The sequence below is a fragment of the Parus major genome, chromosome 18 (assembly GCF_001522545.3).
Source record: "Parus major isolate Abel chromosome 18, Parus_major1.1, whole genome shotgun sequence".
Lineage (NCBI taxonomy): Eukaryota > Metazoa > Chordata > Aves > Passeriformes > Paridae > Parus > Parus major.
In genome coordinates this window covers 980,736-1,006,122 of record NC_031786.1, presented here as the reverse complement: position 1 = coordinate 1,006,122, position 25,387 = coordinate 980,736, and the positions used below count along the sequence as shown (strand labels likewise).

Genomic DNA, 25,387 nt, shown 5'->3' with positions numbered 1-25,387 from the left:
GGCCCGCCGCCATTGGCTGCGCGCCCCGCCCGTCACACACCGCGCTCTCCTATTGGGCGGCACCATCCCGAACCACGCCCATTCTGATTGGTTATTCGGCGCGGGCGGCTCTGATTGGCGGAAGTGCCGGTTGTTTACTTCCCGCCTCCCTCAGGCGTCAACTCAATGAGGCGCTTCCGCCTGAAGCCCCGCCCTCCTTCAGCGCTGATTGGTTGAGCGGCAGAGCCTCGGCCCCTCATTAGTGGAAAATGAGTTCCGGGGGGCGGTTCCGTGACGCCGCCGGGGGAGCGGGCAGGGCCGGTACCGGCACTGTCATGGCGGTGCCGCTGCGGGACCGGCTGAGTTTCCTGAGCCGGGTACGGACCGGGGGCTTTTGGGGTGTGAGGGGGGGGGCTGTCGGGACGTGACGTCACTGCTCACCCGCGACGTCATCGCTGCACCCCCCACCTCGCTTCCCACACAGCCCTGACGGGGCCGGGCCGGCCCCGGGGCCTCGGTCCAGTCCCCAGCACCGGGCTCCGGGGCGGCTCCGCCTCATCTCACGCCGCCCCCTCCTCCTCCAGCTGCCGGTGTTGCTGCGGGGCACGGCCGACGACGACACGCCCTGCCCCGGGTACCTGTTCGACGAGATCGCCAGTATCCTTCAGGGGGACGGGGGGACCGGGCAGGGGGGATCCCGGGACAGGGAGGGGATTCCGGGACAGGGAGGGGATCCCGGGACAGAGAGGGGATCCCGGGAGAGGGGAGGGGATCCCGGGACAGGGGGCACTCCCCGGGACAGGGGGCACTCCCCGGGACAGGGGGCACTCCCCGGGGCTGCTCCAGGACGTGGTGGGCGCTGGAGGCCTGCGGGGCTGGTTTGGGGCAGCCGTGGGATTGTGGACCCTGTGGAGGGGCTGATTCCTGGCTCTCGGGGGGCTGCTGCTGCCCTCCGATCCCGGCTGGATCCCTAACCCGTCCCTAGAGATCTCCCACGAGTCCCCCGGGAGCAGCCAGTGCCTGCTGGAGCATCTCCTCACACGGCTGCAGAGCAGCTCCTGCCACGTCAAGTTGAAGGTGGGTCCGTGCTGGGAGCACTGAGGGGTGATCGATGGAGCCCCCCTCTCCAGGAAGGGCAGCTGTGACCTGTCCTTGTCCCCCGAGGCAGGTGCTGAAGATCCTGCTGCACACCTGCTCCCAGGGCTCCCCCCAGTTTGTGCTGCAGCTGAAGAGGAACGCCAGCTTCATCCGGGAGGCCGCGGGTAACGGCCTGGGGGGACACGGGAGAGCCCCACGGGGGGCTGGAGACCCCCGAAGGGCTCCTGCTGCAGGGGCTGTGCCAGGAGCGGGGTCCTACCCCACCTCCCCTCTGTGTCTGCAGCGTTCTCTGGACCCCCAGACCCCCTCCACGGCAACAGCTTGAACCAGAAGGTGCGGGCGGCCGCACAGGTGGGTGCTGGAGGGACAGGGCAGCCCTCAGCCCCCTCCTCTGGGGTTCCCAGCACTGCCCACACTCCTCTCTCTCTCTCTCAATCCCACAGGACCTGGCCAGCATTCTGTTCTCGGATGCACCGCTGCCGCAGCCCCTGGCGCTGCCCGCCCGGCCCCCGGCGCCCGCCGGTGAGCACAGCCCCCCCAGGACAGACCCTCGGTGGGGGAGACAGGGGAAAGGGAACCCTGAGTGCCTGTGCTCCCTCTGACATTCCCTGTGCCTCCCCAGGGATGGGCTCCAGCCCCAGCCCCTGTGGCTCCCTGCAGGGATTTGGCTTCAGCAGTGACAAGAGCGGTTCTGGTGAGTCCTGGCCCTCACTGGGTCTGTTCTTGCTGGGAGCTGGGGCAGGGCCATGGGGGTCACTTTGTGCCTCATCCTCTGAGCTCCCAGAGTTCCTTCACCCCCCTTTCCCCATCTGGAACTCAGTGTGATCCCATGGGGCTGGGCTCCCGGGATTCTCCCAACATCCCAGCCTCTCGCAGCTTCCACAGGAGAGGCCTTGCTGAGCAGCCTCCAGCGAGCGGCCGAGGCTGTGGCCCAGGCCGTGCTCCCGGCCCCGGGGGGACCCCGGCGGCTCCCTGGGGACCTCCCCGAGGACACCTACGAGCCCATCCGAGCTCCATCCCCTGCCAGCAGCCCGGCCGCGCCGCCCCCAACTCCTCCCGCGCCGCGCGGATCCCGAGGTGGGTCCTGCCGGAGCAGCCAGGGGAGTCTGGGGGCTCCCCACCCATCCTGGGGGCTTTGGGGACCCCAGCTGAGCAGCAGTGTCCCTGCAGTGAGCCACCGGCCCGGGCTGGCCGGGGGAGGCTGGGAGGAGGCAGACAGCGGGCACAGCTCCCGGGAATCCTCGCAGGGCAACGAGCGGAGCCGCACCTCGGACTCGGGCAGCAAATCCGGCAGTGACAGCCGCTCCGGGGCCAGCCGGGAGCTGAGCCATGGGGCTGACAGGTGAGGGGGGCCTGGGGGGCTCCCCTGCCCTGGGACTGTCCCAGGTGCGTTCCCAGGAGCGCTGCCCTCGTTCTCCACACCGCTGACCCAGAGTGCTGCTCAGGGTGGGGGTCCCTGTCTGTCAGGGGGTGCGCAGGGACCCCAGCAGCAGGAGTGAGCGGGTGGCCCCTGTCCCCACGAGGTGTGTCCCCAGCAGGGTGGACGCTGACAGCCCAGGTGACTGCCGGAGGGAGCTGAGCTTGGTGTCGGGGCTGACGCGTGGGGCCAGGGTCTTCCTCACCAGGGAGGAAGCTCAGCACTTCCTCAAGGAGTAAGTGTCAGAGGCGGCTGCTCCCTGGGGCTGGGGGCACTTCTGGGGCAATTTGAGCTCTCCTGTGGCTGCCCAGGCCTGGACTCCAGGGGTGGGAAGGAGCTGCAGGTGACTGTGACCCCCATCCCTGTGCAGGTGTGGGCTCCTGAACTGTGAGGTGGTGCTGGAGCTGCTGGGCCGAGCGCTGGAGGATCCCAGTGACAGCGTCCGCATGGTGAGCACAGGGGGCTCCCCTGGGAGGGCTGGGGGGTGTTTGGGGGCCTCCCTGGCTCAGCCACGCTCCCCTTTCCCACAGAGGTCCATGAGTGCCATCTCTGCCCTCGGCTGCTCCGACCTGCTCTCCCCAGAGCAGATCTTTGCTGTGACCCGGCAGCGCCTGCAGCACCTCAGCCAAGGCAGCCCTGGGCCTGTGGCCAACCGAGCAACAAAGGTGACTCTGGGGACATCCCTGTGCCAAATCCCCAGGGTGGGGGCTCCTGGCACAGGCTTGACAGCCCATGGGAACACACAGCTCGTGGGAATGGCTCCAACTATGTCCCAGCGGGGTGGGACTGGCTGCCTTTCCCAGGAGCGGGGAGCCTGGGCAGGGTGATGCTCCCTCTGAGCCACGGGAGGGGACACTGGGGACAGTCTCTCTGCCTGGGAAAAGGTGCCAAGCCCTTTTGCCCATGCTGCTCTCACTCCGCCCATCCCCTGTCCCAGATGCTGCGGCAGTTCGAGGCCCTGTGCCGGACCCAGCCCTCCCCAAGGCCCCCACGCCCACCCTCAGCCCCCTCGGTGGGCTCGGCCGGGGATCTGCTCATGGACATCCCAGCCCTGGCCAGCGAGAGCTTCCTCACCCCGCTGAGCCCGGCCCCGACCCCCGCGGCCCCCGGTGAGGAGCCGGGGGTGGCATCGGAGCCACCCGGGCAGCCCGGGGCCGCAGTGCCAGCCTGTCCCTGTGAGCAGGACGGGGGGAGCAGGCTGGCAGGGGACACAGCAGCCCCCAGCCTGTCCCTGTTCGCTGGCATGGAGCTGGTGGCCTGTCCCGGCACGGTGCTCCGGCCACACTCGCCACCGGTGGAGCCACAGACCCCATCCCAGCCCCAGGATGGGGACACAGACACGGAGGACGCCCTGCAGCCATCGGCCTTTGCCTTCCTCAACATGTAGCTGCTGTCGGGCCCCGGGGGCTGTGGGGGCTCTGCCCCCTCTCCCTGCGGGGCCTGCACTGTCCTGGTGCCTCAGGGGGACACGGTCTGAAATGGCCACAAGGGCTGGGGCTTCCATCAGGTGACAATGTCCTTCTTGCTGTCCCTGATGTTCCAGGCCAGGCAGAGGAGCACGACCCCTTGCTCCTCTGAGCTGGACAGGGGTGTGTGACCCGCTGGGACTGAGCTGGGGGTGCTTTGGGGACCCCAGCATGGCCATGGGTGCTCTTGTGTTGCCCCCAGCTGCAGCCTGGGCTCTGTGGGGGTGGGGTGGGAGAAGGCGCCGTCCCCATGGGGCCGGGACCCACCAATAAACCCCCTCTCGGGTCTGGGAACGTGTGACTTCTTCCTGCGCCGCTGATGGATCCTGGCCCGTGGCTCCTCCTGGCCTGCAGCCCCACATTTTTCTATAGCCCCGTGGCCCCCAAACAGCTCCACAGCTTTCCCCCTGCCCCACTGTTCTCCCCCATGCTACAGCCCCCCATCATTCCCCGCTCTTCCTCACAGCTCAACCCCTGCTCCAGAACCCCCTAACCGCTCCACTTTTTCCCATAGCCCCCAATAATCCCATGAGCTCCCCTGCCCCACAGTTCCCCCTCCCCAGCCCGTCTCCCCCAGTCGCCCTGTGACTCCCCCAAGTCACAGCTCCCCAGTCCCCTCTCAAGTCCCCAAAATCCCCATTTTCCCGCGAAAACCCCCACGGCGGCCCCGCCCACGTGTGCCAAGCCCCGCCCATTCCCCCGCCCTGAAGAGCCACGCCCATCTCTCGCTCATACCATTGGTTCCCTCAAAATAAGCCACGCCCACCTCAGGCCACGCCTCTCCCTCATTCCCCCTTATTCCCGCCCCCTTCCTCTACCTCAGCCAATCGCGTTTCTCGTCCCGCCCTTTCCTCCCTCCCTATTGGTCGCTCGCTGCTAGCCCCGCCCAATGGCAGTGGCCGGAGCGCGGCCCTAGGTGAGGGGATGGGGGCGCTTAATGGCGGCTGAGGGGGGTCCAGGAGAGCAAAGGAAGTTCCAGGGGGAGCGGGGACAGGGGCAGGGCCTTGCTCTCGGCATCGCCCCGGAGCGTGGGGGTCTCGCCTGCGTGTGGGTGCGTGGGGCCCATTACTGTGGTCGTGGGAGGTTGGGATCTGGGCTGGGGACTGCGGGGATTGGGAGTTCGGGGGTCCTGAAGGGATCTGGGTCATGAGGGGCTCGGAGCTTTGGATTATGGGCTGGAGTCATGGGGGGCGTGGGGCTGGGTTTTCTGGGGCTCCTGGGGAGGGGTCTTGGGGTCATGAGGGGCTCGGAGCTTTGGATTATGGGCTGGAGTCATGGGGGGCGTGGGGCTGGGTTTTCTGGGGGTCCTGGGGAGGGGTCTTGGAGTTGAGTGCCTTGTGGCTTTTGGTGGGGGTCTGGAACTTGGGGATGGGTGTCCTGGGAGGAGCTGGGGTTATCTGGGAACGGGGAGCTTGGGGTGATCCTGAGGGGCTCAGGGATTTGGGAGCTTCAGGCCAGGGCTTGCCTGTGGATCATAAAGGGGCTGGGGGGCTTGGGGCCATGGGGCCCTGGGGCTTCAGAGCTTGGGAGTGTGAGCTTTAGGGATTTGAGGGGCTGGGGGCTCAGGGTGCTGTGCTGGCCCTGAGTTCCTGAGCCCGTTTTCCTCCTGTGAGCCCAGCGGTTTCCATGAGAGCCGTTTGTTTCCCCAGCCTGGGGAGCCCGAGGCATTGCCAAGGTCTGTGGTGGAGCCCTGAGATGGGAAGAAAGGGCTGCCAGGGGACAGGGTTTAGGGACAGTGTGGGTAATAAATGTAAAGAAATAAAATGATCTGGGCTTTTTGTGGATCAGCACAGGAGCTGGGAGAATGCAGAGGGGAAAAGGTGGGAATGTGCTGCCCTGAGCTGGGAGGAGGCCCAGCTCTCCCTGTGCCCCCTGCGAGGGCACAGACCCTTCTGTACAAACTCTTGTCAGGGATTGGGAGCTTGGTGGGGAGGATCCCTTGGGAGCTGCTCAGGGGGTTCTTCAGCATCCCAGCCTGATGTGGGCTAAGCTGAACTTCCAGCCTGCACAGATGGGGCCGTTCTGGGCCCGTGTGATCCCCTGGCAGCCGTGGGCTGTGTGGAGTGAAGGAGCCTGGGACGGGGAGCAGGGTTTTCCTCTCCCTTTACTCCTCTGCTGGAATCCCAGCCCATAAATGGGACAGCAGTTCATGGACAGCCAGTGTTGGTTGAAAGCAGTGGGGAGTTCTCCTGGAGCCTCTCCAGGGCTGTGCTTGGGTTATTTGCCATGTGGCAATTTCTAGGAAGGTGTTTTGTCCTGTTGGGAAGCAGTTCCAGCTCTGGGCGTTTGCTGGAGCACCTGGTTCCGAGGCCAGATGCTCCATGCCTTCCCTCTCTCTGTGCTGTGCTTCCAGGGCTCCTTCCTCCTGCTCCAGCATGAAGAGCACCCGGAGCTGCTGCTCCATGCAGAGCTCCGATGTGGCAGACCTGATCCTGACGGGGCTCCCGGCGCCGGTGTCGCGGCGCCCCGGCAGCGCCTCTCCTGCCAAGCTCATGGCACGCTCCGTGTCCGTGGCTGCCGACGGCAAGGCCAAGAGGAACGCCCCGGTGAGCCCCTGTGCTTCTCCCACCTGTGCTGGGTCGGGGAACACGTGCCTGGCATGTGGGATAGCTCCAGGCATGCCCACGTCCCTCTCTCTCGCTGCGGTTCCCCCAGCACCAGCCTGGCTTTGCTCTGGCACCACCCTCGGCGATCTCTGCTTGATGCAGAAGTAGGGAGCGTCAGGATTCCATCTTTTCTCTTCCTTGCCCTTCACCTCCCTGTGCCAATTTCCATCTGGAAAGCCCTGATTTCCTGGTGTCTCCTGCTGGGATGTGTGGCCCAGCCTGCCCCTCATGGAGCACTCCCTGTTCCTGCCGCACCGGGGGCTCCTGGGTGGGGGCTCCACAGAGGGAACAAGCCCCAGGTGCTTGCTGGGCTCTGTCAGGATCCAGCAGCAGACAGTCTGTGCTCCGTGCTGAGTAATCCCTTGGCAGCATTCCCGCACCCTTGTTCCCAGGAGCTTGTGCTAAGGAACGTGTTCCTGCTGGCTCAGCAGCGCCCGAGCGAGGTGTCATTGCCCGCCGCCTCAAGGAGAGCCTGGCAGCCCTGGGCTGGTGGGAGCTCCGTGTCCCACTGGGTGAGAGGGTGGGGGATCCTGCCTGTGCTCCTCCTGAACGAGGCTGCTGGATTTATCCCTGTTCTCCGCAGGAAGATGCGGGATCCCGGGCCATGAACAACCTGCGCAGGTCCAACAGCACCACGCAGGTGAACCAGCGGGTGAACAGCTCCCACAGGTACAGCTCCACCACAGAGCGGGGCACTGGGGGACACCCCACCCGTGTGGCCAGCCTCCCTGGTCCTGTGGGAGAACAGGAGCCTTTCCTAAAATACCCTGAGCTCTGTCATCCACATCAGGAGTTAACACCTGGCCCTGGAAAGCCAAGGTCTGGCGCTTTGGTTATTTTTTTGAGGAGCAGGTGTCTTGTTTAGGGTTTCTCAGGATCACAGGACAGCCTGACCCTAAAGTCCCATGCAGGATCACCTTCCACAAAACCAGGTTGCTCCAAGCCCCATCCAGTCTGTCCTGGGACACTTCTCTGTCAGAGCAGTGCCCAGCTTCTGTAGCAACCTGTGCCAAGGCCTCATTCCCATCTCAGGGAAGAGTTTCTATTTGGGGAAATGGAGTGTATTTCTGTGGCTGTGACAAAAAACATTCCATTTGATTCCAGCAGCCCTCATGGAGCCTCCAGGCCCTAACTGGGCTGTGTGAGGAGACAAAAGTTCTCTGTTCCCAGTGCCCTCTGAGCTGGGATTTTCCATTCTCCTGTAGGTCTGTGCCCATCCCTATCACCACACACCACCCTGGAACCCAAAGCTCTGTGTAAAAACAAGAAATTTGTGGATTTTGTGGCCATGTAATGATTCTCCAGCCCCCTTCTCCTATGTCACACTGAGTGTCTGAGTGCCCTGCATAGCCAGAGTGTGTCCTGTTATCCCAGAACCCCTGTTCTCTCCTCTCTGCCTTCCCTGGGTCTGGATAAAGCACGGAGCAGACAGAAGACTTCCTGGCCTTCTTTGAGGACGATCCAGGAGGAAGGAAGAAACTGGCAACTCTGAGCAAAACCTCCCCAGAAAAGAAAACCACATGGAATATTTTGGTGAGGACGGCAGGCTGTGGGAGCGGGCGGGCCAGGCTGGCTCTGTGCTCCTGCTGGTGTTTGAGGAGGTGGGTTTGATGTCCTTATCCCTGCTGACTCCATGGCAGGATGACCAACCCCGGGCGTTCCCTGGCCCCTCTGGCTCCCAGGGCCTCGAGCTGCCCTCGGGCATGAGGAGGAAGGAAGCCACGGTGCTCCTGGCTGCCAACTTCACTGCCAACAACAGGTAGGACAGAGGGTCCTGACGGGGGAATGGCTGGAACTGCATGGAGAAAACACCCAGAGAGAGGGGAAGGTGCTGTTCCTGACGCTCCTGGTCTCTCCACACAAGGAGCAACAAGGGCGCAATGGGCAACTGTGTCACCACCATGGTGCACAACAACTACTCCACTGCTGAGAGGGGCCCTGCTCCCAAGAGCTCCAACCAGGCTCCCAGTTCCCTCAAGTGAGTGTGGGGGTGTCCTGGCTCTGCAGCTGGGCTGGCCCCGGGGTCGTGTGTGGCACAGGGTAGAGCTGAGTGGCTTCATCTTCTGTCCCAGCAACGTCATCAAAGCGACCTCAAACGAGGATGGGGAAGGCAGCAGCAGCTTTGTGAAGTCTCAGAAGAATTTCTCCAGCAACAACATCATGACCCACAACAACAACAACAGCAGCAGCAGCAGCAGCGGCAGCAGCGTTCCCCGGAGGAGGGAGGTGACCGAGGAGGAGGCCGAGAGGTGAGGGAAGGGGCAGGGGCACGGTGCCAGGAGCTGTGAGGAGCTCCAGGGGAGCCCTGTGGGATTTCACACTGGGGAAAGGCCACTGTGAGGGCACCTGCAGGTCCTGGTGCTGTGGGGAAGCGGGCTGTGCTGACCCTCGCTGTCCCCACAGGTTCATCCAGCAGGTGAACCTGGCTGCTGTCACCATCCAGCGCTGGTACCGGCGGCACTCGCAGCGGCGCAGGACGGCGGCTGCGGCTCTGGGGCGCCTGATGGCTGCCAAGAGGGAGGTTGGTCCCATTCCCTGCTCTAGCCCAGACCATCTGACACCCATGTCCCTCTGGCCACGCAGTTGGGGTCCCTTTAGTCCCCAGACCTGGGCTGTGAGAGCTGAGGGGGCTCTGGCTTTGCATCCAACCAGCCCCACCCTAGCCCAGAGATCTGGGGAGGGTCCCATTCCCTCAGGGCAGTGCTGGCTGTGTCCAGGGATTAGCCTGGGCTGGGTTCCAGCAGGAGCTGAGGCCCGAAGGCTCAGCACCACTCGGCTCCAGTTCCCCCAGTCCCCTGACTGGGAGCAGTCAGACCCTGGCAGTAGCAGCCCTGAATTGCCACTGTCTGGGCCACACTGGTGGGGAAGGGATGCCCCATCTTGGCTCATCCTAATGAATCCCTAATGAGGTGGCTTGTTAGAGTGATGAGGTTTCACAGCTATTTGTGTTTCTTTGTGTTCAATTATTTATCCCAGTAATGAAAAGCGCCGTTGCTCTTGCGTGTGAGTCTATTTTTAAGCCTTGTCTCCTCGGTGGTTGCAGACCCAGATGATGGTGATATAATAATAATAATAATAATAATAATAATAATAATAATAATAATAATAATAATAATAACATGGAGGATCTGAAGAAAATGAGCTGCTCCAAAGTGGAGCTGTGCCGAGGGCTCCTCACCTGCACAGAGGGGAGGATGGAAATGCTGGATGTGGGGTGACCCAGGTGTGGGTGCCCCTCACACTTCTCAGTGCTGGGTGCTGGGGAATTCCCAGTAACGTTTTTGACCCTCCTCTCTGGAAGGAAAGGCAGCAGCGGATGGAGGAGGGGAATATCCTGGATTTGCAGGAGAGGAAGGACGAGGAACGCCGGAAGATCCGAGAGGAGAAGGCATGGCTGGCCCGGCACGCTGCCATCCAGGTAGGGCCAGGGCCAGCCCTGTGTGACACCATTTGTTGGCAACATCCAGCAAGGCAGCCAGAGGCCTCTCTGCATCTCCAGAGCCTGGGCACGGGGCAGGATCAGAGCCAGCCCTGGAAATGGAGTGCTCCCTCCGGAGATGGAGGTGCCACGGAGCCGTTTCCTGCTGCGCTCCTGCCAAGCCTTGGCAGCTCATTCTGAGCTTGTGAAGACAGTGCTGGTTTCTGTGCAGTTCTCAGGAAAATGGTGACCACGTTGGGACTCCAAGCTCCTTGGAATGGCCAGGGATGTGCCTGCCCTGGGATGTGCATGCTCCTCCTCAGGAGCAGGGTCCTTCTGGAGAGGGCTGAGTGCCACTCCATGTCCCTTGGCAGGAAGCAGCACGTCATTGTCACCCTGCTCTTGCAGCTGGTGGTGCAGATGGGGTTGGCACAGGCTGCAGGAGTTGGCAGTAAAGCTGGGGATGTTTTAAACCCCAAATTTTCTTTGCCCTAATTGGAATCATGTTCCGTTGTGGGGGAGGTTGGGAGAGACACATCAGTGAGCAGCTGGAGGATGCAAAAACGCTGCCACAACCTTGCAAACACAGGCTTGTGCCTTCCCAAAACTTCAGGACATCCATGGCTCCTCTGTCCCCACAGGAGCTGCAGCAGAAAAGGGCCCAGAAAGCCTCAGAGACAAAGTGCTCAGCAGAAGAGCTGGTGCTGGTGAAGGAGAGCAGGAGGGTGCCCAAGAAGAAGCCTGGTGCCAAAGCTGCCTCAGGCAGGAATGTCAGCCCAGCCAGCAGCCTCACCAAAGCCAACAACACCGGTGAGCCCCTCAGGCGTGTCCCCAGAGCCTTGGGAAGGAAGGGAAGGAGGGGTTTGCTCTGAGGAGCTGCTTCCCAGGGCTGGCTGGGGCGAGTGCCTGAGAACACTCTGGTTCCTGCAGAGGCCAATTCCCCCTCGGCTGCAGGGGAGCTGGAAGGAAACGGCCTGGGAGCTCTTGGCTCCGTGCCCTCGCAGGACCCCGGGGCACAGGACAAGCTGCAGGTGGGTCTGGCTGTGCCTCCTGGTGGCCCTGGCAGCAGCTGCTCTGCCAGGGCAACATCAGAGCCCTTACTGGCTTCTGGGGAGACCCAGAAAACTCTGTCATCATCTCATCTTCTCCCTTAGGATGTGAGCTCCAGGGAGACAGGTAACGAGGACCTGGAGACAGCAGTGGCTGCTGGCAGTGGGGCTCCATCCAAGGTCACACTCAATGAGCTGCTGGACACCCTCAGGCTGCTGGAAGAGGAGCCAGAGCTGCTGCCCCCACCCAAGCTCCTCAGGAAGGACAGATATGCCTGGATGGACAGGGTGAGCTGGGGAATGAGATTGCTGTGTCCATCCTTGGACACCTGCCTGCTGAGGAACAGCTGGGCACTGCCAGGGAGGGTGGTGGAGGAGCTTGGAGTGGCTGATGGAGGAATTTGGAGGAAGAGATGGAGGAGGGCTGCTTGCTGGGGTGCAGGGGGAGGACTGGGCTCCAGTGGTGGAGAAAAGCCAGCACCTCTTCTCCTGAGCCTTCCCCGGGGTGCTCATTCACCACGGTGAATTCCCAGCAGGAGCCCAGCTCCAATTCCCTGACTGCTGATAACCTGGAGAAGTTTGGGAAGCTGAACCACCCGCCAGGGGTCCCTGAGGACGGGGCTCTGCTCTCGGAGGCCAAGCTGCAGAGCATCATCAGTTTCCTGGATGAGATGGAGAGGTCGGAGCAGGAGAGGCCCAGGTCGGCCGCCTCAGCCGCACAGCGGGAGGTGAGTCCACCTGTGCTGTGGGAATCCATTCCTGGGGGAATCATCCCCATCTCCCTGTCCTCATTCCAGGTGGTTCCAACACCTTTCCATCATGTTTTTTCTGCTGTGGCAGAGCTTCCTTTTGGAAGAGGAGCTGGCTCACGTGGAGCAGGTGTCGGCTGTTGCCACGGAGGTGACAAGCTCCATGATGAGGCTGAAGCTGGAAGTGGAGGAGAAGAAGAGAGCCATCAGCCTGCTGCAGACTGCTCTGGTGTGTCAGCCTCTCGTGGTTCTTGGGGCTTTGAAGCACATGGTCAGGACTATCATTTTACAGAATCATGGAATTCTTTGGGTTGGAGGGGACCTTAAAGATCATCTAGCTGGGACCTGGGCTGAGCTCCCTTCTCTGTCCTGGGGGGCTGGGTGTTCCTGCTGGCAGGGGTGGGAGATGTGAGCACCAGGGCTTTCCTTTATCTCTGTCCCTCGTTTTCCTGCTGGTGATTTCCACATGGTGGTGTTTGACTCCTGCTCCCCACAGGCTCAGCAGCGGGAACTGACCGACCGACACGTCAAACAGACCGAGAAGGAGCTAGGCCACCAGCTCAGGCTGCAGAGGGAGCAGTATGAGGCAGCTATCCAGAGGCACCTGGCCTTCATTGACCAGGTAATCCCTCACCCCAGCTCTGAAGGCAGAGGCTGAGGTGGCTGCACCTGCCTGATGCCGGCTCCTCGCCCTGCCCAGCTCCTCGATGACAAGAAGGTGCTGAGTGAGAAGTGTGAGGCTGTGGTGGCAGAGCTGAAACAAGTGGACCACAAGTACGGCCAGAAGATCACACAGATGCAGGAGCAGCACGAGCTGGTGAGAGGAAAGGGAAGATGGGGGGGATGTTCCTGCTGATTTTGTTCAAATGGGGCCTCTGCCTGGAGCAGTACAGTCTCTGTCGCCTCGGTGGGACCTGGGCACTCCAAGGAGCTCTTCCCTATGCACAGAAGGTCCCTGTGACCACAGAGCTTTCTCCTGGCTCCCCAAAATGCTTCTGTCCTCTGCTGGCCGGGGCCAGGAGCATGGCAGTGACCGAGGGACAGTGTAAACTCCCAGGCTCTGCTTGGAGAGACCTTTCCCACACATCTGGCACAGGTTGCCCAGAGAAGCTGTGGCTGCCCCATCTCTGGAAGTGTCCAAGGCTGGGTTGGACAGGACTTGGAGCAGCCTGGGATAATGGAAGATGTCCCTGCCCATGGCAGGGGTTGGGACTGGATGGGTTTTAAGGTGCCTTCCAACCCAAACCGTTCTGTGATTCCATAATCCCGCTGAAGGCAGAGCTCTCCCAGGCTGGGGGTGACCAGGGACACCTGGCACAAACCCGGTGCCATGGAGGAATTTCACTTCTCCTGCAGATGGAGACAGCTCTGCTCTCCCTGTGCCAGGCCCAGCAGGAAAGCAGCACCAGAGCTCATCCCAGCTCTGCCATCCCAGCCCCTGCTTGTCCTTGACCTTGGAGCTGAGCTCATGCCTGGGGGTCCCTTGGTCTCTGGAGCAGGCTCCAACCACACAGGCTCCTGGCCAGTCCCTCAGCTTGTCCCTGTCCTTGTCCCTTGTGCTGTCTCCCCTTGCCCCCATGGACTCCTGCCCAGCTCTGCCCTGCCCGTGGCTCCCACAGACCACAGACTGTGACCACAGACCACACAGACTGTGTGGATTTGTCTCTGCCCCACCATTCCCCTTCTCTCTCCATCCCCTCCTTTCTTTTTCCCCAGGTCTGGCGCACTTTGGGCCCCTTTTGTGAGGTAAATGCGGTCTTTGCTCTCTTTTGTGCCTTGCCCTCTGTTCTTGTGCCCTGACCTGCTCTGGCCCTGCTCCAGCCCCTGCCAGAGGGTTTTCCATGGCAGGGAGAGGGAAGGCTGGAGAGGAAAGCACCACCACACAGGGACAGATGGGCTGCCCTGCATGCAGGGACCCTCGGCAGCCCCCAGTTCCCCTTCCCTCTCCATCAGTGCTCTCATATCTTGGCAGTGAGCACTTTGCCAGGGGGATAGAGGAGAAGGCACTGGGAGAGTGTGTGGCTGCTTCTCTGGGCTGGAAGAACACACCTGGCTAGGGCTGTGCATGCATCCATGTGCAGCTCCACAGCTTCCTTCCCAACAGCCTGCCTCCCAGGCTCACAGGGCGTTTTTCTCCCAGCTTCTCTGAGGTTTTCCCATTTGCTTCCAAACAGGAGATTAAAAAACTGAAGGAACTCATGAGCGCAACTGAGAAAGTCCGGCGGGAGAAGTGGATTGAGGAGAAAACCAAAAAGATCAAAGAAATCACAGTGAAAGGTACGGGCAGGTTCCCTCAGCAGCAGCTGGAGCTGGGACAGTGCCAGGGTGGTCCAGGAGAGACTGGGAAGAGCTCCTTGGTGCAGGCAGCGTTTGCTCCCTGTTTCTGGTGGAGCAGATGCCCAAGGGCAAGAAAACCCCTCTGTGCTCATCCCCCCTTCTTAGCAGCCCCTTGGAGGGCACTGGGGTGGGATCCAGGCCGAGCTGTGCCCGTCCTTCCCGCTGTCCCAGGGCTGGAGCCGGAGATCCAGAAGCTGGTGGCCAAGCACCGTGAGGACATCCGGCAGCTGAAGCTGCTGCACGAGGCCGAGCTGCTGCAGTCGGACGAGCGGGCGGCGCTGCACTACGGGCGGCAGGCGCAGGAGCTGCGGGGGCTGCTGGAGCGAGAGAAGGAGGAGCAGAGCCAGCGGGAGCGGGAGCGGGCCCGCCAGAGGTGCGTCACTCCGGGCTCAGCGCTGCCTGGGGCTCACGGCTCTGTCCAGCACCAGTCTGCTGCTGGCATCCCGATATTTGCAGCTCCACGGGGAGCGGCCCCTTGCTCTCCCCCGGCCTCAGGTGCGCGATGCTGCTGAGCTGGGAGCATCCTCTGGCATCGTGAAGGGCAGGGTGGAGAGGAGGCCGAGTGCTCCAAGGCACATCCCTGGAGGGTGTGTGTCCCACAGGTGTGAGCAGCAGCTGGAGCAGGAGGAGCAGGCTCTGGAGCTGCAGCGGCGCCGGCTCTACGCCGAGGTGGCCGAGGAGAAGGAGCGGCTGAGCCAGCAAGCAGCCAGGTGAGCAGGCTGGGGGCCTGGGGGCAGCCCTGGAGCCGTGGGGCCAGGCTCCCGTGGGAAGAGGTGCTGGTGTGGGTGCTGGGAGCTGTGTCTGTGCAGGCAGCGAGCGGAGGCAGAGGAGCTGCGGCGGCAGCTGGAGGCCAACAGCTCGGCCCTGACCCGCGCGCTGCGGGACGAGTACGCCAAGGAGAAGGAGGACCAGGAGAGGCGGCACCAGGTCTGGTTTTCCCTCACCTCCAGCCCTTCGGGTGCTGGCACCACCAAGCCTTGGACCCCACAGCCCCAGCAGCTGCTGCCAGCCAGCACAGGAGGGTCCCAGGGCTGAGCTGTTGTTTTCCCTTCTCCTCACAGGCAGAGCTGAAGGTGCTGAAGGACCAGCTGGAGCTGGAGAAGCAGGCCTGGGAGGCCAACTATGTGAAGAAGGAGGTAATGGCAAGAGCTCCAAAGGTTCCACCCATGGGCTCTGAGAGGAATTTGAGGCCATGTTTGCTGTCTTCATTCCAGGAAGCCTGGCTGCTCTCTCGGGAGCGGGAGCTGCGGGAGGAGATGAGGAAGGAGAGGGACAAAGAGATCGAGCTGGTGATCCAGCGCCTGGAGGCCGACACGTCCTTGGCCAAGGAGGAGTGCGAGAGGGCAGCGGAGAACAGGTGAGGGGGAAAGGGAGGAGGGAGGTCCCAGGTCCTCCAGGGGCTGGTCCCTTTTCCCTGTCCCCTGGGCGTCTCTCCAGTGAGCTCTGGAGCAATGTTAGTGCAGGAAGGAAACAGCCTTGGATCTCCTGTGGGGCAGCTCTGCCCTTGCTGCTGTGCCCCGATCGCTCCTGCAGCAGGAATGGGGCAGGGATGAGCCAGGCAGCAGCAGGATAAGCCAGGCTGCCTGTCCATCCTGCCCACAGGATCAAGAGGATCCGAGACAAGTACGAGGTGGAGCTGCAGGAGCTGGAGCAGTCGGAGCGGAAGCTGCAGGAGCACTGCAATGAGCTGAAGGGGCGGCTGGCCGAGCTGGAAGGGGAGAACATGCGGCTGCAGGGCCTGCTGAAGCACAAGGAGCAGGAGGTGAAGGAGATCCGGAAGGTGAGCGAGGAGCAGAGCCTGGATGTGTGGGACCAGCTGTCCCAGGGGCACAGAGACCTGACTGAGGTGATCTGGCAGGAATTTGCGGACAGGCTGGTGGGGATGGAGGTGGAGAACGCACGGCTGAAGGCAGAGATGGCGGAGCTGAGGGCCCGGCAGCACCTGGAGCTGGACAGGCTGGTGCAGGAGAAGGACCGGGAGCTGGAGGAGGTTCACAGGAGGTGAGGGAGCCCAGGTGTGGTGCAGGAGCTCAGTGCTGCATCCTCAGGAACAACTTCCAGCCCTGTCCAGGCAAACTGGGCAGGGCCCAGCCCTGTGTTGGGCACCGGGGTGCTCAGCCCCCCATGTCTGTGTCAGGGTGAAGGCGGCGGTGCTGAGGAAGGAGGAGAGCATGAGCAGCCTGCGGAAGCAGTACGAGGTGAGTGAGGGCTCCGTGGCCCTGCCCTGGCTGTGGCTGGGCAGGGCACTGTGAGCTCCCTGTGGGCTGTGCTCCCTTGCAGGCAGCCGTGCAGAGAGCCAACCTCCTGGAATCGCTGCTGGAGCAGCAGCGGCAGCTGGCTGCGGAGTGACCGTCCTGCCGGCCAGGGAGCGCGGCTGGGCCTCCCCTCCCTCTGCCCTTCTTCTCCACAGCCTGCTCCCAGTGCCCTGCTGGGACACTTGGTGGCCTTTAGATGTTTGGCAGTTTTGTTCTGATAATAAATCTCTGCTGGTTTCTACAACTGTTTCTAAACTTGTGTTTATGTACAGTGCCAGGCCACGGGTGGCTGTTCCTGAGGTCTGTGCCCAGTGACACCTTCCCAACACCATTCCTGCATCCCAACACCCTCCCTTTGCCCAAAACCCCAGCCTAGCTTCCCATTCTAAACTGAAATGTCCAGTACAATGCAGGGAGGCAGAGCCAGGGGAGGATGTGATGCCACAGCTTCTGCTACCTGCAGCTTCCTCTACACCCCGTGACAGGGCCGGGAAACGCCTGGGCTGGGCCGGTGGCATCTGTTTCCTCTCGGCCGGGAGCGTGTGGCTGCTCTGCTCCCTCCCCCGGGCCGGGGCTCGGAGCAGGGGCCGGCAGATGTTTTCTCAGCAGAGTCCCTGGGTTTCCCATCCATCCTGCTGCTCCCTGCGCTCGGCTGGATCCCCCCCGTGCCCCGTGGCAGCACCGCCAGAGCCCCCGCGGTCACACCGAGCCGCAGAGGGACCCTTTGTCACCCCAGGAAGCTGCACAGGGGCTCGGCCACTTCCCGACGCTGGCGCTTGTCCCAGCGTGGGCTCCTGGCTGCGGCTCCCGGGGGCGGTGTGATCCCAAGGCAGCCCGTGGATGATGGCCCAGATCCCTGCCCGTGCTTTGGCACTTGATTTGGGTGCTGTGGGGCAGGAGCAGCCCCCCGGCTGCGGGGCAGGGCACAGAGGGTGGCCGTGCCCGCTCCCCCTCCCCGCTGAGGCCAGGCTGGAGAGCTCATCCCGGTTCCAAGGAGTTTCCTGAGCGCCGCTTCCGACCCCCGCCCTGCGGAGCCACCCCGAGCCCCCGGCTCCGGGAAATCCGGCCTGGGACCAGGGGGCTCAGCCCACTGGCTGCCCGGCCAGGGGGTCTTGTGCCCGTGTCCAGCCCTGTGGGTCCGGTGTAGGACCCCGAGCCCCGTGCGGCGTCGCCGCTGTGGGGTGAACACCCGGGATGCGCCCGGCCCCGCTCCGGAGCTCCCCGGGGCTCCGTGTGCTCCGGAATCCTCCCGGCCCCTCCCCGCCACAGCCCGGGATAATTTCTAGGCCAGTGCCCGGTTCAGGCATGAATAAATCAGCGCCGTTGCATAACGGGGATGCGGATTTTCACCGGCTGGCTGCTCGTGCCTGCGCCGGAGCCCCCCGCCCGCAGCCCGGGGGTCCCGCGGGAGCGGCGGCCGCGTGGCACGAGCGTGTCCGTGTCCCTGTCCCTGTCCCCGTCCCTGCCGAGCCGCTGCGGGCTCTGCCAAAGACCCCCGGTTCAGGATCCCCTCTCCCCGCGGCTGCCCGGGGTCAGGAGGATGAGCGGAGCCCGCGGGGCCGGGAAGGAGGTCAGGAGCACCGGGGGCTTTTGGCAGCCGCCGCGCGGGAATCGCGGCTCAATCTGGTGTCTGCCCGGGAGGGGATTAGCTTCAGCCCCAGACAAATCAGCCGAGAAGCCGGAGCAAGTGGCAGGATCCGAGCAGGGTAATCTCCCCTTGGGAAGGATCTGTAATCTCCCCTGCTAATTGGGGCGGTGGCAGCGGCACTGCCCCGACAGGGAGGGGACGGCAGGGGACTGGTGCCACCCTCTGCCTCTGCCGGGGCTGGGTCAGGGCTGCACCTGAGGGGCTCCCTGGGCCTTTGGGCCTCGATTCTCCTTTGGGATTTTCCCTTCTACAGCCACGATGGAAATCCGGTGGGAAGCAGGACAAGCGGCAGGGGGCACAGAGCAGGTGGTGGGTTTGGGTGACCATGACAGAGCTCAAGCCTCCTCCTGGACGTGTCAAATGGGGCTATTGGCAATGTCACCTGGGCACGGAGGATGCTGGGACATGGGGCTGCTGTGCTTGGTGTCCCAGCCCAGCTGGGGATTCCAGGTCTTCCCAAGGAGGGCAGGGTGGCACAGCAGGGCTGGGCAGGCACACACTCCATTCTCATCCCCCTAACCCATCCCTATCCCAGTGTCATCCCCAGTCCATCTCCGTCCCTGTCTTCTTTCCCATCTCATTCTCAGTTCCATCCCCCCAATCCTCATCCTCATCCTCATCCTCATCCTCATCCTCATCCTCATCCTCATCATTTTTCTCCCCATCCCTCCCTCTCCCCCACACAGGAGGGAAGAGCTGGGCACTGGGGCTGCCACCCCCAACACAACGTCGGGTGATTTCATCTGCTCCCACTCACTGAAGCCTCCCTGCCCCTTCCCAGTGCCAGAAAGGCCCCAGCCCATCCCTGTCCCACCCCCCCCGGGATCAGCTGAGTGTGCTCGGGGTGCTGGGGGCGGCTGGGCCCGGTGGGTGCCCGGCGTGGGCTCGGCACAGCCGCCCACCCCCAGCCCACCTGGCTGTGACTCAGCCAGTGCCAGCTCAGCCGCACAGGGACGGGGCTGGCCCTGCCACCCACCCTGCTGGCACGTGGCCACCCACTCCCACAGGGCCATGGCTGGTCCAGAGGGCATTCATGGCTGGTCCAAAGGGCATTCTGGAGCTTCCAGACACTCCAAATGCTTCTGGCACAGGCGCTGTACCAGGTCAGTGCCCCAGAGGGCTCATGGAGGAGCTCAGGGTGTCCCACATGGGGGTCACGGCAATTTGCATCTCCAGAAAGGAGCAGGGACCCCGTGGCAGGGGGACAATAGGAGCAATGGGGTTCCCATGAGCTGCACCCCAGCCGGGGGTCTCCAAAATGAGTGAGGGGGCATCAGCAGTCACCTGCAGGCAGAGGGACTGGGGGGGGTCCTGTGGGACAGAGCTGCTCCAGAGCAGAGAAATGCAGAGGCAAAGGAGAAGGGAGAAGGGAGAAGGGAGAAACTGGCTCCAACGTGTTTATTCTCCCAGCAGCCGGTAATTTTTCCAGGCCTGTATCTATTTGTGGCAACGTGACATGTGCAGCGTGGTGCTGTTCTGTGCAGGCTTGAAGGCTTGTAAAAAATTAATCGTGTACGCAAAATTTGGCTTTAAATATTCAAACTGGCGGTGGGGATGTGCGAGCCCCGTGCTCAGAGCTGAGCCCAGCAAAGGGTGGGACAAGGGGGTTCCCAGGAACAGGATGGGACAGGACGGGACAGGATTGTCCTGCCATGACCCTGAAGGAAAGTCCAACCTGGTTCCCAGGTGGGCTCAGGGACCAGTGGCACCCACAGCTTTGCCAGGGTCTGGCTGGCAGCTGCCAGAGGTGTGGGTGAAGCTGCGGGATGTTCCCTGCCAAGGAATTGGGAGCGCTGGGTTTTGGAGCATCCCCTGTTTGGAGGGCACACTCCCATGTGCCAGGGCTGTGGTGTCGAGCAGACGAGGCCGAGGGGGGACCCCACACCGGGGGCCTGGCTGGGGCTGCGGGGGGCTCTGCTCACCCTCGGGATGGGAGCGGGGGGCTGCAGGGTGCGGCAGAGATGGGGTGCAGGGTGCGGGGGGTTGAGGGGCTGGCTGGGAGCAGAGCTGCCCATCCCGTCTCTGTTTCCCATCCCTGATCGCGGGAAGCCGGCGGTGCTCGGGGTGCGTCAGGGCCGGAGCAGTTCCTTACTTGGGGGGTCCCAGCCCCGCTCCCGGAGGGTCCCCTCCCCACCTCGTGGTCCCCTGCGTGGTCCCGACCCCGCTCCAGGGTGGCGGCTGCCCCTCGGGGGTCCCGTCCCGGTCCGGGGGGGCCCCACGGACCCCATCCATCCCGGCGGGACCGCTCGGGGGCGGCGGCGGCGCATCCCGGCGGGGAGGACGCGGGTCCCGGTGCGGTCCCGGGGCTGCGGCTCCGCCACCTGCCGCCCCCGCCCGCCCGGTCCCGCTGCTCGGCGGCGGCGCGGCCCCTCCCCGGGGCACGGGGCGCGGGGCCGCGGGGCCGCCATGGAGGAGGAGCCGCCGCCGCCGCCGCCGCCGCCGCCGCCGTGCCCAGCGCGGGGCCAGCGGCAGCCGGCGGCCGTGGGGCTCCCGCCGCCGCCGCGCCATGGGCCGCTTCCCCACCGCCGCCGCTGCCATGGCGGCCGCCTTCCTCAGCCCCAGCCTCGCCTTCAGCTCCCACTTCGACCCCGGTAAGTGCCGCAGCCCCGGGAGTGACGGACCCGCACCCCCTCCCTCTCACCGAGCCTCCCCCGGTGCTCAGCCCCGCTCCGGCTGCCCTCGCTGCGCTGCCGGTGCACCGGGAACGAGCATCCCCGCATGGCGCTGCACCGCGAACAGAGCATCCCCTCCCCTTCATCACCGGGAATGTCACCGTACGGGCTCCCGGCTCTGACAGCCGGACCCGACCCGGTGTGGCGGTGTGACACCCCGGTGTGGTGCTGGGACATCCCGGTGTGGCCGGTGACACCCCGGTGTGACCGTGGGACATCCCGGTGTGGCCGGTGACACCCCTATGTGGTGCTGGGACACCCCGGTGTGGCTGTGGGACACCCCGGTGTGGCGGTGGGACATCCCGGTGTGACCGTGGGACATCCCGGTGTGGCGGTGGGACATCCCGGTGTGCCGGTGGGACATCCCGGTGTGACCGTGGGACATCCCGGTGTGGCGGTGGGACATCCCGGTGTGGCCGTGGGACATCCCGGTGTGGCCGTGGGACATCCCGGTGTGGCGGTGCGGTGGGATCGCTGCCGCAGCCGGGCGGCATTTTGTTCCGCGGGCTGGAGCGCGGAGGAATCCCGGGGCTGCGCTGCCTCTGAAGGCATCTCCGGGATTGAAACGGAATAATAACAACAGGGAGGATGAGGATGGTGAGAGGGAGGAAGACGGAGCCGGGGCTGAGCCCCCAGCGCCTGAGCCACGCTCCGGCCGGGGAGCCGGGGGCTGCGGGAGCCCGGCGGGGCTGGGGGAGCCGGCGGGGCTCGCTGGGGTGCCGGGGCACGGCAGCGATGTTTTGGGGCGCAGGCGTTATGTAAGCGCCGTGTTCCGGCCGCGGCGCAGCTGCAGGAAGATGCTGCAGCCGCGGAGCAGCGCGGGGCTGGCGACTGCGGTGCGGGTTTGGGGCTGCGGCCGCCGCAGCCGCCCCTCTCCGCCGCCCCCCGCAGCCGCCTCGGGTCCCTCCCGGTGCGGGGCCGGCACCGCACGGGCACCGGGAGCCCTCGGGGGAGCGCTCGGCTCCGGCCCTTTGTTTACCATCCCGGGATAACGCGTGTCGGCTCCGGCAGCCCAGCGGCGGTGCCGCGGCTCCGGCGCCTCCTCCGGCACCGCGAAGGCGGCGGAACGGTGCCCGTGGCGGGCGCGGTGGTGCCGGAGGCTCCGGCTGTCCGTGCCGGGCTCCCGCATCCCTCCCCGCCGCCTTCCCGGTCCCTCCTTCCTCCGCTGCTCCCGCTGCGCACGGTCGGAATCCGTGGGGGGATTTGGAAATGAGCCGCAGCAGGACTCACCGAACGGGGACTTTGTCCCCAGCCGCTCGTTATTCTCTTCTAAAATCTCATTATTTACATCCAAAATGCGGCAGTGCCGGGACGGCGGCGTTTGCCCGGCTCAGCCCTTGAGGAGATTTCGCTTTGGTTTTTGGTGTGGCCCCGTTCCACGGGAATCCTGCCAGCCCGGGGGCTCTCAAGGCAGGTTTGGTTTCAGAAGCCTTGTTTCCATCCCTGCCTGTCGCTGTGCTGCCAGGCCCAGGGCTCGGCGCTGCCGTGCAGCTGCCACCCACCAGCACCGCGAGAGGAATTAAAGGGGGAAAGAAACCAGATTCTGGATTTCACGGCTTTGTGGATTTGGTCCATGTGGCAGCAGCTCCTGCCCGTGTGGCATCGTGGCTGCCTGTGCCAGCCTGGCTCCCTGGGCTTGGCTTGTGCCAGGGAGGAGCTGGGGGAAGCAGTTTGCAGGGCATGATGGCACCACAGCTGGGACAGGACGAGGCCAGGGACTCTGGTGCTGCTGAGGGGAGCATCTCCTCCTTTCCTGGCCCTGCATTCCCTGGAAACGCACGGTTGGAAGCAACTGCTGTTGAAGCTGGGCTGTAGGTGGCCTGGTGGCATGGAACAGTGACAGCAGTGTCACCTGGGGTGCCACAGGGATGGGCCACTGCCCGTGCTCCTGCCTCACCTGCTGGTTTTGGCTTGTCCCAACATCTGTGTCAGGGATTCACTCCCTTCCAGGTGCTCTGGGGGAGGGTCCCGGCCCCGCAGCCATTCCAGGCCAGGCCTGCAGATGATCCTGCAGGGAGCACCGGAGCCACCAGCGGAGCACGAGCCAACCCTGCCGGCCTCGAGGTGCACCCCACATCTCCTGGGCTTCCCGAGGGGATTGGGCACCCACTCCCCACCCTGGGGAGTCGAGCAAAAGGGAGGGCAGGTGGTGCCCCCAGCCCTGTGTTTATGGGCCCACCTGGCACCTGCTGCCATCCCCTGCCCCAGGCCACTCAGTGACAGCAGTGTGACAAGTGCTGGTGCTCCATGTCTGGTGCCTCCGGCTGCTCCTGGCATGAGGATGGGAAAGGCTTTGTGGTGACAAAGGGGTCATAGCAGGGAGAAGGACCCTGACAACCCAGATCAGGGCCAGGCACGTTGTACAGGGCCATACAGGGGTGAAGGTGCAGTTGGGACTGGACACACAGAGGGGATTTGGGGCAGGGCAGTGGGAGCTCCTCGGCTGGGAGGTGACAGTGGTGGCAGCACCGTGCCCAGTGTCCTGTCCCCCACTGGGGGATGGCACTCCGGGCTGGAGGGCAGCAGGAGCTGGGCACACAGGCAGGAGGTGACTCCTGGTGCCCACAGGGATGCCTGGGCAGGGTGGGGTGGCACGTGGCAAACCCCCCGTCCTGGCCCAGGGAACAGCCACAGCACAGCAGGGCAGCCAGGCCGCAGCTGGCTCAGTGAGGGGACAGAGCCAGGATCCTATTCCCTGAGGGTGCCACTTTGCTCCCCCTTCTCCTCTCCCTCCCTCCTGCCCCACGCACACGGGCGGGTGTGTTCTGGAACGTTGACACCGATCCCTGTCAAAGCCAATTAGGAGAAATTAATATGCCGGGGTTGAAAGGGCCCCGCGCTGCCGGGGGGAGCGGGGCTGTGACTCACGGGCTCCCTGCCCAGCCCTGCCTGGGACACCCTGTGCCAGGGCAGCCCGTGGCTCTGCCCTTCCTGGCGCCACCAGAGCAGGGCTCCGGTGCCCTCCTCGCCTTGCCTGGCACGCAGGGATGTGGGGCAGCAGTGGCACTGCCAGCGTGGTGCCAGGTGTGCCAAGGGGTCCACATCCTGCAGGGGTCTGTGCTTGGTGTTTGGTGTCTGTGGCCAGGCAGCATCCCAGGGTTTGCCTTTGTGTGACGTCACCTCCTCACCGTCCCACTGCTGGGCTGGAAAATCCCAGGATTTGGGTCAAAGGGGCACTTGGGCTGCTCTGGTGCCGTGGCTGAGCTGTTCCCACCCTGCACTGCACCGACCCGGCACGAGAAGAGGGGCTGGGGCACCACTGCCTGGGGTGGTGCTGGTGGGAGGGTGGGATCCAGGGACGGTGGGATGCAGGGATAACGGTCCTGGCCGTGCACTGCTGCCTCTCCAGGGCTGGGCTGGGCTCCAGATGCTCTCCTGCCCCAGGTCCCTCACATCCCTGGTGGGATTCAGCTGCCGGGGCTGGGCTGAGCCAGAGGGACCCCGCGGGGCAGTGTTGCGGGGCTGGCCCGGAGAGGAGCTGCTCTGTGCTGACTCAGCGTGCCCAGGGGCAGGAAATAAAATCTCCTGTGGGCATTCATCCCCCTGACAGCCCGGGGAGCACCACTGGAGCGCGGCACAGCCGTCTCAGGGCTGCCCCTGCCATCGCTGCCATCGGCTGAGCTCCGAGAGCCGCCCCAGGCCCGATGGCCGGGGATCCCGGGGGGACACGGAGCACCCTGGGATGCTCCAGACCGGCACCGAGCTCAGGGTGGAGCTCAGGACCGGCCAAGGGACAGTGAGGGTGTGGGGACCGTGGGTTTGGGAAGGCTGAGCACTGGAGCAATGGGAAGAGGCCCAGGATTTCCCGCAGAGCCGCTGTCCCACAGCCCAGACTGTTGGGGGGGATCCCGATTCCCACCCCTTCCCCTCTGCCAGCCGTGCCCGCGTCCTCCCTGCAGCCTGGTGCCAGCAGCAGGGTTAACGCCGTTTGTTTTAATTACTGGAACGAGGGAAAATTCCAGTGTGGGCAAAGGCTGAAGTGGAACAGCACTGCCCGCCTGGCTGGGCAGGGGATCCACGAGCTCCAGTCCTGCTGCCAGGCCACCCTGTCGGCCACCACAGCCCTTCACCTTCCCAAAACGCCTGTGTGCCCTGTGCCCACCCCCAGCCACCCTCCCTGCCATCCCTGTGGCAAAGGAGGGATTTTCCAGTCCCTCTGGTCTGTGTGTTCCTGCAGGTGCCAGGTGATTTGGGCACCAGGGACTGGCCCGAGGGTGGACACGGAGCAGGGAGGTGCCGAGCATTCCCCAGCTCCGTGCCCTGAGCATCCTCGATGCCGAGCAGCGCTGAGGCAGAGGGGTCCGGGCTGTGCCAGGGGGCAGAGCCATACCCCAAGCCTGGGTTCCTGTGCCATGGGGCACCCCCAACCCTCTCACCCCTCGGCCTCCTCCTTCTCGGGCCCTGCTCTGGAGCCAGAGCTCCTCGTTTCATAACGAGCATTTGGGATATAAATAGGCCGCCCCGCTCACTCTGCCGCTGTTACGTAAACGCTGCTGGGCTCGGCGAGAGCCTCGGCGTGCCCGGTGCCATGTACCCAGTGCCCGGTGCCATGTACCCAGTGCCCGGTGCCATGTACCCAGTGCCCGGTGCCCGGTGCCATGTACCCAGTGCCCAGTGCCATGTGCCCAGTGCCATGTACCCAGTGCCCAGTGCCCAGTGCCCGGTGCCATGTACCCAGTGCCCAGTGCCATGT

The 25,387-nt window shown here is 64.2% G+C and overlaps 3 protein-coding genes across 7 annotated transcripts in view; all 3 read left to right on the top strand.

Moving 5' to 3' along the window:
• Positions 1-271: 271 nt before the first annotated feature.
• On the top strand, positions 272-4,254 carry TEPSIN (TEPSIN adaptor related protein complex 4 accessory protein). Of its 2 annotated transcripts, none has more exons than XM_015645450.3 (13): positions 272-356; positions 564-636; positions 965-1,056; positions 1,148-1,241; positions 1,361-1,428; positions 1,521-1,599; positions 1,700-1,771; positions 1,954-2,154; positions 2,248-2,419; positions 2,616-2,729; positions 2,865-2,943; positions 3,025-3,159; positions 3,432-4,254. In XM_015645450.3, the coding sequence occupies exons 1-13, from the start codon at positions 315-317 to the stop codon at positions 3,879-3,881; spliced, it is 1,671 nt and encodes a 556-aa protein (XP_015500936.1). In that variant the 5' UTR covers positions 272-314; the 3' UTR covers positions 3,882-4,254. The 2 variants fall into 2 exon arrangements, with proteins under 2 accessions (XP_015500936.1, XP_015500935.1); XM_015645449.3 differs by having other exon boundaries at positions 2,613-2,729.
• Positions 4,255-4,728: 474 nt separating this feature from the next.
• On the top strand, positions 4,729-16,618 carry CEP131 (centrosomal protein 131). Of its 3 annotated transcripts, none has more exons than XM_015646153.3 (26): positions 4,729-4,876; positions 6,314-6,506; positions 7,150-7,235; positions 7,985-8,099; positions 8,207-8,325; positions 8,431-8,544; positions 8,639-8,815; positions 8,970-9,087; positions 9,868-9,984; positions 10,626-10,794; positions 10,915-11,015; positions 11,139-11,321; positions 11,567-11,761; positions 11,874-12,011; positions 12,279-12,404; positions 12,483-12,599; positions 13,499-13,528; positions 13,957-14,059; positions 14,291-14,492; positions 14,722-14,829; positions 14,929-15,046; positions 15,181-15,255; positions 15,334-15,476; positions 15,722-16,120; positions 16,257-16,317; positions 16,400-16,618. In XM_015646153.3, the coding sequence occupies exons 2-26, from the start codon at positions 6,336-6,338 to the stop codon at positions 16,466-16,468; spliced, it is 3,354 nt and encodes a 1,117-aa protein (XP_015501639.1). In that variant the 5' UTR covers positions 4,729-4,876; positions 6,314-6,335; the 3' UTR covers positions 16,469-16,618. The 3 variants fall into 3 exon arrangements, with proteins under 3 accessions (XP_015501639.1, XP_015501645.1, XP_015501640.1); XM_015646154.3 differs by lacking the exon at positions 4,729-4,876 and adding an exon at positions 5,528-5,635; XM_015646159.3 differs by lacking the exon at positions 13,499-13,528 and having other exon boundaries at positions 4,855-4,876; positions 11,570-11,761.
• A 3,879-nt stretch (positions 16,619-20,497) lies between these two features.
• Positions 20,498-25,387, top strand: part of AATK (apoptosis associated tyrosine kinase) — a 21,056-nt gene continuing 16,166 nt past the window's right edge. For both annotated transcript variants that reach the window (XM_015645790.1, XM_015645789.1), the window contains exon 1: positions 20,498-20,613. In XM_015645790.1, the coding sequence (XP_015501276.1) occupies positions 20,529-20,613 (85 nt within the window). In that variant the 5' untranslated portion in view covers positions 20,498-20,528. The remainder of the gene's footprint in view (positions 20,614-25,387) is intronic.